The 12,646-nt window shown below is 35.6% G+C and overlaps 1 protein-coding gene across 2 annotated transcripts in view; it reads right to left on the bottom strand.

The window, feature by feature from the left end:
• The window catches only part of fstl4 (follistatin-like 4), a 177,435-nt gene extending 166,227 nt beyond the window's left edge, over positions 1-11,208 (bottom strand). For both annotated transcript variants that reach the window (XM_088603912.1, XM_088603913.1), the window contains exons 1-2: positions 11,008-11,208; positions 5,003-5,144 (exon numbers count right to left, since the gene is read on the bottom strand). In XM_088603912.1, coding sequence (XP_088460038.1) covers positions 5,003-5,134 — 132 coding nt within the window. In that variant the 5' untranslated portion in view covers positions 5,135-5,144; positions 11,008-11,208. The remainder of the gene's footprint in view (positions 1-5,002; positions 5,145-11,007) is intronic.
• Between the last annotated feature and the right edge of the window lie 1,438 nt (positions 11,209-12,646).

Here is a 12,646-nt window from a genome sequence, read left to right as displayed (position 1 = left end):
TGAGAACATGAAGAGGAATTCTCCAGGGTCTTATTTTCAATCTTTACCGATTAGTAACATTAGCAAACACCCCATATTATTTCCTGACACTTTTTTCCTGGTGTGATCTGTTCTATGCTTTTCCACTAATTACAATTAGCTTACTAAAGATGAAAAAGAATAAAATGTTTTCGTTAGACAGTTTAAGTATCACATCTATTCCACAAGGGATGCACCAAAGACTACAGGAAAGGAATTTGTGTTCACAGTCCATGACAATTTTTTTTTAGCACCTATTCCAAAATTAAGCAGCATGAAGACAGGTGTGCTATTTGGCAGAAAATGCTTAGAAAAGCCAACAATATTGTGAGAGACTTTAGAAGGACTAATTCCGATTTGCTTACACACACTGAATGGAAGTGTTCGTTAATAATTATTATACTTTCTCGCATTTATGCCAGCAGCCATATCACCCTGCAATTCACAACTAGCATCCCACTGAAGCTAACCAGGTGTGAGCCTGGTCAGTACCTGGATGGGAGACATCCTGGGAAAAACTAAGGTTGCTGCTGGAAGAGGTGTTAGTGGGGCCAGCAGGGGGCGCTCACCCTGCGGTCTGTGTGGGTCCTAATGCCCCAGTATAGTGACGGGGACACTATACTGTAAACAGGCACCGTCCTTCGGATGAGACGTAAAACCGAGGTCCTGACTCTCTGTGGTCATTAAAAATCCCAGGGCGTTTCTCGAAAAGAGTAGGGGTGTAACCCCGGTGTCCTGGCCAAATTTCCCATTGGCCCTTACCAATCATGGCCTCCAAATAATCCCCATCTATGAATTGGCTTCATCACTCTGCTCTCCTCCCCACTGATAGCTGATGTGTGGTGAGCGTTCTGGCGCACTATGGCTGCCGTCGCATCATCCAGGTGGATGCTGCACATTGGTGGTGGTGGAGGGGAGTCCCCATTACCTGTAAAGCGCTTTGAGTGGAGTGTCCAGAAAAGCGCTATATAAGTGTAAGCAATTATTAATTATTATTATTATTTATATACTGCTCTTCATCCCAAAGAACTTACAGGAGAGTATCTACATCATCCACCACTGAAGTACAGCATCCACCAGGGTGACATGTGCCAGCTATTGTATGCCAACAGCCCCACTATAGAGCAGAGCAGATAAGGAAGTGAGCAGTTGCTTCACCAATCAAAATAAGGGAGAACCTAAGAAATTAAGGAAGATTGTGCAGCTTAGAATGGAATTGAGCCAGGACTTCAGTGTGAGGGCCCTTATTCTTTTAAAGGCAGCAGGTAATGTTTCATGAAGTAGTCAGGACCTTGGTCTAATGTCTCATTTAAAAAAAAGGGTCTCCTATTACACAGTCTCCCTGTACTGTATATGTGTATTATATACCACATATAACACGGTAATCTACTCTAGCATCTACTACAGTATATATATGGCATAATGTAAAACAATCTAACATGTAATACAAATGTAGTCATTTCCTCGCTTTACCACTGTGGAGTATTTATAAAAATGATCTGACAGAAGAAGTCACTCCTCACTCAGCAAGGGGGTCCCAGCCTCCTCGTCCTATGGCCAGGAGGCTGACCCTCAGACAAGAGGGTTAAAATACATCTCACTGTACCTAAATACTCAATGAACAACCTCAGATGCAACAAATTTAGACTGTATTTTAGAGGCAAGTGATAAGCCCTTTGCTTTCTGCTTTGAATGGCAAGTGGTAACCTAACATGGACTGAACATGTTAACTCAAACACCTCTTCTTCGTTAGCAGACTGGTAATAGAGGATTATCAACAGCTCCAGCTGATATAATTCCAGCTTTACACTCAGGCTTGCAGTGTCAGACGGAACAAAATGGTTATGAAGAAAGATAAGGAATCAAAATAAAAAAGGATGCTCTCTATAGATTTGAAAAATATAGCTTTAAACTTGATGTTATCACATACAGCAGTCAGAATTAATTTACTTTAAGCATCCACATAAAACCATTACAAGTATAAATTATTATAATCAGTATAATCATAATTATCAGCAAGATAATAACAAACCTTACATCATTAGAATCAAACTCAATATTGCATTTAATTTTCTTGGAGAAAGAAGGAGAGTCCAAATGCAGAAAGATGTACTGTGGATAAAGGGAGTTACTGTTTTAAAAATAACAATGTAGTAATTTTATTATGATCAGTAAGTAGAAAATGGTTTTATGTAAATAATAAAACATCAATATTCAGCAAGTGCTGTGTTCAAGGCCTTAATTGTTGTGTGACATGCACAGAAGCAAAAGCCATAAATGGAAAACAAATGTTGAGATTTTTTAATGGTCTAAAGCAGAGTACCATTACTAGTATAATGAAACTGGAAGATGAGTATGTTTTTTCTACATAACTTAGCAAGTATCAGGTGGGTAATTCAGCCAATTTTAGATTTCATTTGGGAAAAGTTACACTTATAGTGCTGCAATTCATTGCACAGTTGCATATCAACACAGTATTCATTACTCCATTTGAGTGATTTCCAGTTTAAGTGAACAGCAGGTAATAAACAAAGCATCAAGTTTGTGCATTGCGATGGATTGCTATACAGTAGACCTGATGGCTCCCAGAAGCTAAAATGAAGAATGTAAATTGGCAAATGCCTGTAAGCAACAGAAAAAAGAAACGCGCCAGCAGCAGAGCTATGCTAAAAGAGCAACCTGATTAAAAATATCCTACGTTTGAATGTGAACAATGCATTTAACTTAATGATTAAGATAAAAAATACTACCCTGAAAAGAAAAGGCATTTTTGAAATTCCACTGTACTGCTTGCTCATTTAACAGCAAAACACTTGATAAGCTTTGTTTTTACTAAGGCCTAACATCAATAATCCCATGAAGAAGTTTAAATGAAGAAGCTAACATAAACATCAGTGTCGTATTATTTAAAATACTCTTTAAATGGAGAAATGTGAGACAGCAAGCAGAATCATATTGTATTAAACATCTAACATCATATCTATTATACACAAAATGTATTATTTTATTATGCACAAAAGACTTTCAATGCTGTTTCTTGATTTTTCACTGAAAATAAGACAAGATTGCCAACTAATGGCTGGCAGACAGTACACCTAGAGTCATCGAAATGCAACAAAATATGATCATCTTCTCTGCGTCTTAAAGATGGTGATTAACTGCCTTTCAGTTAATCTGAATTATAAATGTCTTGTTGAGAAAATCACAAATAGTATAACCGTGTGACTATAGAAACTATTTCAGCAGTTTCCAAGGTAGTTTTATGACCTAAGATGATTTTTTCTGTATGACTTTTATATCCCAGAAACTAAGTGAACTGAAAAAAGCCCAGAGGAATACATGGTTAATTGAACTAAGAAGTGGGCAATGATTGCCAGACTTTACCTTTCTTTTTTTCATTTCTCCTTGAGGCTATTGTTTAAGGGGATTTCTGATGATTTCACAATTGGGAATGCTACTTTGAAAGCCATTCTCTTAGCTTTATTTCTGCATTCGACAGTATATTGGGCACTGTAATAAAAAAAGAAAAAAAAACTTCTACATAAATAGAAGGGATACTTGTTTGGGGATCATTTGATTAAGTTTATAAGACTATTGTAACAGACAAGTAACAATGTTTTGTTTTTTACTTTCTATGTTTTTGTAAAAGAGTTAAAGAGATAGGCAGTAAAGTGATATGGCAGTTAGCGTTGCTGCTTCATAGGTCTTGGGTACTGGGTTTGAATCTGGACTGAGATACCTTCTTTGTGGAGTTTGCATTTTCTTTTGCATGTCTACCAAAGACTTACTGGTTAGGTTACTCTCTTATGTTTTCTTTGTCTGTATGTACCCTGCAATGGACTGTTGTCCCACCTTCTGTCCAGTGCTTCTAGGATAGACTGTAGGTTGCTGTGACTCAAGAGGTTCCAGACAATGAGATACTGTACTAATGAGACAGTATTCTATACATAATAAGAATAAAAGAAAAATGTGGTGTTTTGTAGATTGCTTATCTTATTAGAATAGATGTCTTCAGTAGGGAACAGTAATCAATGTACAGTAAGTAAGAGGTGCAAAGGTACAAGAAGAAAAAAAATACTGGTAGTGAAACATTCTTCAGGCATGTGATGAAATGGGGAGACAGCAGGGATATTCTCACATTCTTTTTCCCTTCTCACCCACTCTGGTTATGATTGGTGATGATTCCTGCTTCCTCTCTCATTGTGTTTTTTTCAATGTTCTGTGTCTGACCCATTGTCTTTTGTTCTTTTTCATTTCTTCTCCTAGGGCAGTGCGGTGGCTCTGTGGCTAAGGATCTGTGCTTGTGGCTGGAAGGTTGCCAGTTTGTATCCTGTGGCCGGCAGAGGAATCCTACTCCGTTGGGCCCCTGAGCAAGGTCCTTAATCCCAACTGCTCCAGGGGTGCTGTATAAATGGCTGACCCTGCACTCTCACCCAGGGTTCTCTCCCTGTCTGTGTGTCTCATAGAGAGCAAGTTGGGGTATGCGGAAAGACAAATTCCTAATACAACAAATTGTACAGTATATGACCAATGAAGTGATCTTATCTTATCTATTTCCAATTCTCAGTGTGGAAATCACTCCTACTTGTTCCCTAGAAGTTTATGCCTTGTTTCCACACGAAAACAAAAAACCAAACAAGCAATGTTTTTGCTTATACTGTTATTCTGAATAAATGTACTTAAGATACATACAAAAATCTGAAAATAAATCAGAGAAAACAAATATATACCTCCACCTCTCAGTATACTGCATATTGACCTGGAGCTACAAAACGAGCTACAAAACAAGCTCGTTCAGTGAACAGATTAGGAAATATGAACATATATACCAATGTCACCCCCCTCGCCTCCACCCCCTGCCCCAATACACACATCCCAGCTGTGTGGACCCAAGCAGCAGAGGGCACGATATAAATAAATCACTTTTCTTATGATACCACTGCAATACATGAGACAAAGAATGCAACAGAGATTAATGGTTTACCTCAGACTGAAGTCTCCCGAAAGTGTTTTCGTGTTTGTTTCCTTTGTTTTCATCCATGTCGCTCCATCCTTCACAGTGGTGGAGGGAAGAGCCCAGTGGGAGAAGAATTGCCCATAGACCCAGCCAGCCCATCAGTACCGATCTGTCATGAACAACATGACAACTGTCACATGCCATCCACTCCACCATACAACTTTATGAACAAAACCTCCCACTGGCAACAAACTGTCTAAACTTATCATCTGAAAACTAATTAATCTAGACATATAACATTTCTACTGCACTGTTTCAGCCCCATCCACTAAGTTAATTGCTAATACAATAGTCCTTGGAACATATGGTTTCATTTTCCTTTGCCAGACAAGCAATAAAACAAAGAGCCTACACACCAAGGAAACTTTTTTATTTGTTAATATTTTCATTGTCCTTTAATAGATACATGAGGGAAAACAGGCATTTCACTTAGAAGCTATGATAACTGGGAAAATAAATCTCCTGCCATTCAGTGATTATGTCTTAAGAGACATTGAAAAATATCTTGTACGTATTAGAAAGATTGACAAATGAAACCCAATCTGTATGCCAATCAGGTGACTGGCCTCCTTACAAGTCTTTGATAAGTGGAAAATGACATACTTTACCACACAGCTTAAGTTTCAAGGTTGATAAATTAAATAAAAAATGAGGACTAATATGATCAGTGAGAGAGAACTGGTCATGAAATTATACACATAAAAATTGAAGCCCACCAGCAAGTGTATAAAAGCAATACATTGGCAGAAGCATTTGCAGAGTATTGGCTTAATTCCAAACTAGTTTTTAACTAGTTCATTGCACCTGAAGGAAAATATAACTTTGGGAAAGATGCTCATTCATGCAGTAAATTGAGAGAATGCAGTGCAGAATGCAAATTTGTTTAATATGCTCACAATGATCTTATTTCAGCCCAAATTAGCATTGATCCGTTTAACATTTTACTTAAGTCAGTTTATTTTATTATTGCTGGTATTATTTTTTGTCTTGCAAAATCAAATGGATTTAATCTAGTTTGTTTTTGTTTTTTTCTGTTTTTTTTTATTTGAAATCAATCAAACAGTAATAATCAAACCTATATTATACACAGTGTGATGTGTTCCACATCCTCCCATAGTTTCTGTGGTGTGCAGCCAAACCTCTTAGTCCTCTATATGTTCTAGCTGTCTCCAGAGATGAGCCTCAACTTTTACCTGTCGTGTCTATCCACTACTGGCTTATTCCATATTCTTTAGTCTTCAGCCACCATTCCTGCCTGCACAGGGGCAGACCATGTGCTCCAATTTTAAGGAGCATGGGACAAAACCAAAAACTAAATGTAACCATTCGTTCACAAGAACCAACTGCATCTGCTTCAAGAATTGTCCATAGTTGCATTAATTACAATTTTAATTTGTATTAATTTTTGTTGTTCCTAGTCCCACTGTTCTCGAAGATTTAACACATATAATGGTTACATTTTTACAGTAATGAAGTGGAGATTTGTTATTTGTACGTGCCATGCACAGCTGGTGCATGCCATTCCATGCAGACTTAAATAATCACAATCATTCTCCAGGATTCTAGCAGTATCGTCTTTCAAATCTCCTAATTACAGTTTACAGCAATACAAACATCATATTATTTTAAATGTACCTACAGTATGGATGCACTATTGCTGCAGACCTTAACAGCCAAATAAGATCAAACAATTTAAATGGATTTTAAATATTCAGATGCACATTATAGTAAATTTAATGAGATAAACCAGCTGTTTGCATGAATTATGAATATGGTGGAGGACCACTTAAAGAATATATGATTAAATCACAAGACATTAGACCAAGGTAGAGTGAGATTTCTTAATTCATGCTGGTGTTCCAAATTGTTTTTCATGTTTACGGTCATTTTAGTTTTGATATTGAACTAATCATGAAATTGTTCATTGTAAGATATGTATCTGTTTGTGATGGACATCTGAAGGAAAATTGAAAAGAGAAGTACTGTATTTCAAGAGATAAGGTTGTGGGCTGATTCATATTGATGGAAAAGTATGTGACTGCAAAAGCAACTAAGAATACAGTGACATTAAAAAATAAAACAATCTGAAACGAGTTTTTAACCCTAAACTATGAATCTAAAGCAGTGTGTTCTTTTAAAACATATATTTTCTCTTAAAAATTTTCCTCCAGCCAATACGATTTTATTAAATCCTACATGGTTAAGAAATATCTCCATCTGCAATCCCTGAGATTCCCTTAAGGACCTCCATATGTGGTCATATCATTCAAAGTGAGATGTACAAGTACATGAACTGTACACGTTTACAGAATCCTTCAGCAGGCCTAAAAGGTGATGATTAAATTTTAATTTTAAAATCCCTTTTCCCTCCACACTTGGCAGGAATGACCAGTCTCAAAGAGTATAATGCTTAATTGATAAGAATAAATAACTAATTAGTTACAGGCCAGTATGCATGATTTCAGTATTAATTGTAATCTGATATTCATTTTTAGCGATAGGGAATTTCCATGTACAAGACCTCTAAGGTCCAACCTGGTCATACTAAGCTGTGTTTTGCTGAGCTTCTGTTTTTCAGGGAAAAAGAGGATTAACAATAACTGCAGGCAAACCTGTATTCTAAGATATTTGAACCCACTAACAGTCTGTTAGAAAGTGTGAGAAGAGTATTAGGAGTTGTGAATAATAATCCCAAAAGATCAATGGGTTTCAGCCACCAAAGCCACTTGGAGGTTTCATGACACTTTGCTTTAGATTAAAAAAAAAAAATTCTAAACACTCATGCATTTTAGCTTAAAGAAAATTCTTTGAAACATGGTTATTGTTATGTACTGTGAGCATACTGTGCTGTTGAATGTGGTTTTATCTAATTAGTTAACAGGGTAAGATACCATACACATGAAAGAACAAGTCTCTCTCCATTAATTACATTGGAATGCTTTTCAGACCTGTCTATGTAGAACAGAAATCTGTAATACATTTACAAACTTTGAGACTGTGAGTAATTAACTAGAAATACTATGTACCCTGAAAGGTCACTCTGAATAGAATGTTTTCGAAGAGCAATTAGCTAATAAATCTCAGAGAAAACATCCTCTGGGTGTTGTTTAAGTAGATCAGTTAAAACACACAAACACATAAAGCTCAAAATTAAAGTTTGGGTAGTGAACCTGAACATATATTTTTCTTAACATCAGGTTTGTACCAGGTAAAAATGTCAAATCATTCCATTTTATTGTTTGAGCACAGTATTAAACATTGAAGAAAGAAAAATATATATTTAATTTCAGAGAGCTTTTTTTCTGATTCATTTAATCTAGTGCATCTTGAATTCTCATTGATTTGATATAGTTTTTCTGTTACTCATGGATCTTTCAAGTGGAGAAAATTCTTAAAATAAGTTATCTTGAAATGTTATTGAATACACTGTATTACTTTTCCATTTTTAGTACAGACTTTTTTGTACATGAAGATTTGGAAACAGTAAAAAATAAATTCCTGCATTTCAAATTCATAAGATAAATTAAAACATCTTCAAGGTTTAGCAAACCTCTGCACAATAATATACAGTATAATAATATTTAAATAATATATTAGATTGTTGAAAGGTTTAGCACTTAATACATAAGAAAAAATAAATCTACTTTCTACAGCATCTTAAATTTACATTCTGGAAGTTAATTGTCAGTTAATCTGTTTTCTAGTTTTTGTTAATTATGTAGTATGTCTAAAATGAACAGGTAAAAAATTCTGGATGTATGACATTATGCATTGAAAAATGCCTTTTAAAACACAGCAAAGACCTTTTTAAACCATTTAATGTGAATCGTTCCCTTTTTGGATTACCAGTATAGTTGAGGGATAATTCTTCTTAAGGTAATTTACTTTCACACAGGCAAACTGAATTGACATGAAGGTAGAGGCATAAACATCTGTGATAGTAATAAAAGATTCTGTCTACACATTTTTGAAAGACTTAAATTCTACATAATTATGTTATCTATAAATTTGCTCAGATTCTAGTGTTGATTAAATGTAAGTGTCTATACTGTAGGTTGAAATTAAATCTGTTAGGCGGGTTACTTTGTTGCAGCATACGTTAGTATGCAAAAAGGAACTAATTTTAGCAGATCAGACTTAATTCTCTTTACAGTGCTGTAAACACCAACTTTTTTGGTATAGAGTACCAAAAGTTTTGAGAAACGCCAAGATAGTTACAAGTCATCAACCATTTGTAACATACCAGCAGTAAAACTACATAACACAAACCGCCGTAACAGAACAAAAAGACAACCTACTGTAGATGAGACCTGCTTTTGAAAGGCATTGTTACTTATAATTCTTAAAATTATTCAATAATACTAAGGATTTTTTAAGATTTAAATTAGTAGTTTTAGATTGCCTATGAAAGACGTTATGTTCTATATCACGAATTGCTATGAATTAATAAATCCACATTTAAACAGAAATAACGAGCATGAAAAAAAGATTCAACATAACTCCCAATGTCCCCTGCTGCGTCATTGCGTTTAATGTTAAACGGTATAATCTTATCAAATGTTGCATTAGTTTTTTTTTTAATCTTTAAATCCCCTATCATAACTAATCGGTAAATCCTTTGACTGAAACATTAAACTTAATACTATAAAACACTAAAATTCAGACAGATGCTGGAAAAGTGTAGAGTGAAACATTCTCAGTGTGCAAGGTTACCGCATGGTCGTACGAACAAATTCAGCACTACCATTTTGGACAGCTCCATATACAGTACGCTGTTCTTCTTAGGTATCACCTATAGTTCCTACTACAGTATTATCATTTTCTCGTACACCGAGGATTTAAAAACATGTTTTTCTTTTGAATAGAGACGTGCCTTCACTAGTAAAGTACAGTATAACTGATAGTAGCACATAGTAGATGTATCATATGTATAAGTTCAACTCAACAGTTTTTGAAACAACGGTTTAAAATGAAAAGTTACTACAACTGCAACAATAGCGAAGTTTATCATCGCACGCATTGTACATCTGTACACCTCGGAAAGGGCCGCCTCGTAAGGGTAAGACATAACACTATTTTAATACTTAGCATCGCTGTTAGAAAGCTTTTACATCTAATATGCAATCTCCTTGGGACGCATTTTCTACTGGTCAGGGAATTTTACTATTAATTTTACATGAAGGATGCCTCAAATCGAGCTAATTTACATTAAGCCTGCCGTCTGTTTCAAGACATGTCCCCGGTGTCCTGTCAAAAAGTCAAACTACTAAATCGGGGATTTCAGAAGGGTAATGTGAGAATATGAGTCGTACACTGATATTATTGCTGCCTAATGTTAACCAAGCCCACTGCGTTTGGAAAATACTTACGTGCATCCATAACCAAAACACAACGTAACAGCATGCAGAGATATTTTCTCTGCAGATGTTGAATTATATTTACTTAAGTACAAAACATGTTTCCTCTAAATGTATGCTTTAGATTACACAATAGTGTAAACCGTGTTAAAGCAAGCATGCAAAAAGCAGGAATAGTTAAGTACGTAATTTTATCATGAACCATTCATCTAAATATACTGTACAAATGCATGCTTTGCCTAAAGCAACGGTGAAACCGTTAATGTAAATAGGTTAACAACACCTCAATCAGCACAGAATCAGTGCAGAATCGATTACAGATTTCCTTCACATTTGCTGAAAATACTAAAAAGTCTTTCTCTTCGTGATTTGCAATACGATTTTACCTGGATCAGTTAATGCTCACTGAAGCATCAAGTAAAACAGTAGACAAACCATGTTAGCTCTTTCCTTCACGAGTACTTCTTTCAATAACGCTATCCCTAAACTTGAAAAAGAAACACGGAAAAGGTCTCGAATTCAATCTTTTGTAAAACAAGCAAAAGTCTTCTATTTACTTATGGAGTCAGTCATTTTCCTTCTTATTCGTCTTTTGGAGCACAATTCTTTCCCTACCTGAAGTATTCCAATGGCGAAGAAAAATGCACCTGTAATCAAATTAGCCACAGATGTGTTCCGATGCCAAAAGACTATTTCCACCGTATTCTAGTATGCAGATTAGACTTGTTTAAAACAGGCTAAATCAGTTAGGCTTGGGAAATAAGCCTGTTTTTGTGTCCTTACTCCTAACGGCAGCTCTCCACACCACAGCTCTGAATGTTTCTGATGTTAGAGCGTGTCCTATTTCAACAGCTCTAGACTACACTCGTTTTGACGTCACGTATTGCATATATAATATATGCATATTCTGCTGTATAACTGACACCTGTGAGCGTATTATTCTGACCTTTGGCTATACAGGAATGAAAAGGACATTTTCCAGCAGCAAAATATTAAAACACAAATAATTAGCCTTTCGCCATCCTACTGTACAAAAAAGAAAAAGTGATGGATTATCAGCAGAAATAACATTTCTCCTTTCTAGGAATCAAAACCTCTAAATTAATCTTTCAACTTTAATTTGATAATAAAGCTGGAAGCAGTAATACGTCTTATTTTCAATACGTTACTGGTACAGAACTTCTAGTGTGGATTGTGGAAGATAATTGTTACTGTAACAACAGAAAAATCCAAAACTGAAAAGAGAAAGAAGACATTCTGTTTCTAACTTTTTGTTAAGGTATTTTCCCAAGCACTAGAGCATCTTATGCACATACAAAAAGGAGAAACTGTGTATTTGCATTCTCACCTGTGTATAAATGTTGTGTGATACACTTTAAAAACTGGGGACTGTTCATCTGAACTGTGATTATAACAACTATTAGAATTACAAATGAATTATCTCACCTCATAGGAATATAATTTTGTTTTGTCACCTAAAGCTGCTAATGAAAAAAAACATTTGTGGCAACAGAGGTCCAACTATTCTTTAAGGACACCTGAAAATATAATAACATGTACACCAAAACACACACATACAGTACTTACAGGGCTGTTTCATTAAATAGAGTCGCAAAACCTGCCCTTGCTCAAAACAAGTCACCCAGGCAGTTTCAACTAGGTAAAGTGCCTGCTTTGTGATGAACCCAAGTAATTGATTCGCATGTCTGTGGTGATGCAAGGTATCAGTTTAAAGATGCTTGGCCTTGTGCAAACGAGATCAAACACTGAGAGTTATTGTCACTTATTGAACAAATTGCATGAAGCCATCCATTGAAAGACGTCTGATGCTGCCTCAGAGGATCATCTTGTTGTGTGATAACACTAGGTCACACATTGCCAATCACTCCTATGTTTACAGCATTATCTGATTATCTGACATCACTGGTTCAACATTCAGTGATTCCCATTTCTCTAGTCCCGTAAAGAAGCACCTATCCAACAGATAACTTGCAACAGTAAAGTGCAGGCAGTTAAGTCTTGGCTCCATTACCTAGTGATTCTGGGTTCACTATTCTGGGTTCAACAGACTGATAATACATGACTGTTGATAATACAGGTTTGGCCACCATTTGATAAAATGATGTATACCATACCATTATTATTATTATTATTATCATTATTATTATTATTATTATTATTATTATTATTATTATTATTATTATTATTATTGTTGTTGTTTTTACAGCACCTATGCACTGCCAAGCAAATTATC

This window comes from Lepisosteus platostomus, chromosome 13 (genome assembly GCF_059453375.1).
Source record: "Lepisosteus platostomus isolate fLepPlt1 chromosome 13, fLepPlt1.hap1, whole genome shotgun sequence".
NCBI classification, from domain to species: Eukaryota; Metazoa; Chordata; class Actinopteri; order Semionotiformes; family Lepisosteidae; genus Lepisosteus; species Lepisosteus platostomus.
This window is presented reverse-complemented; position numbering and strand designations above follow the sequence as displayed.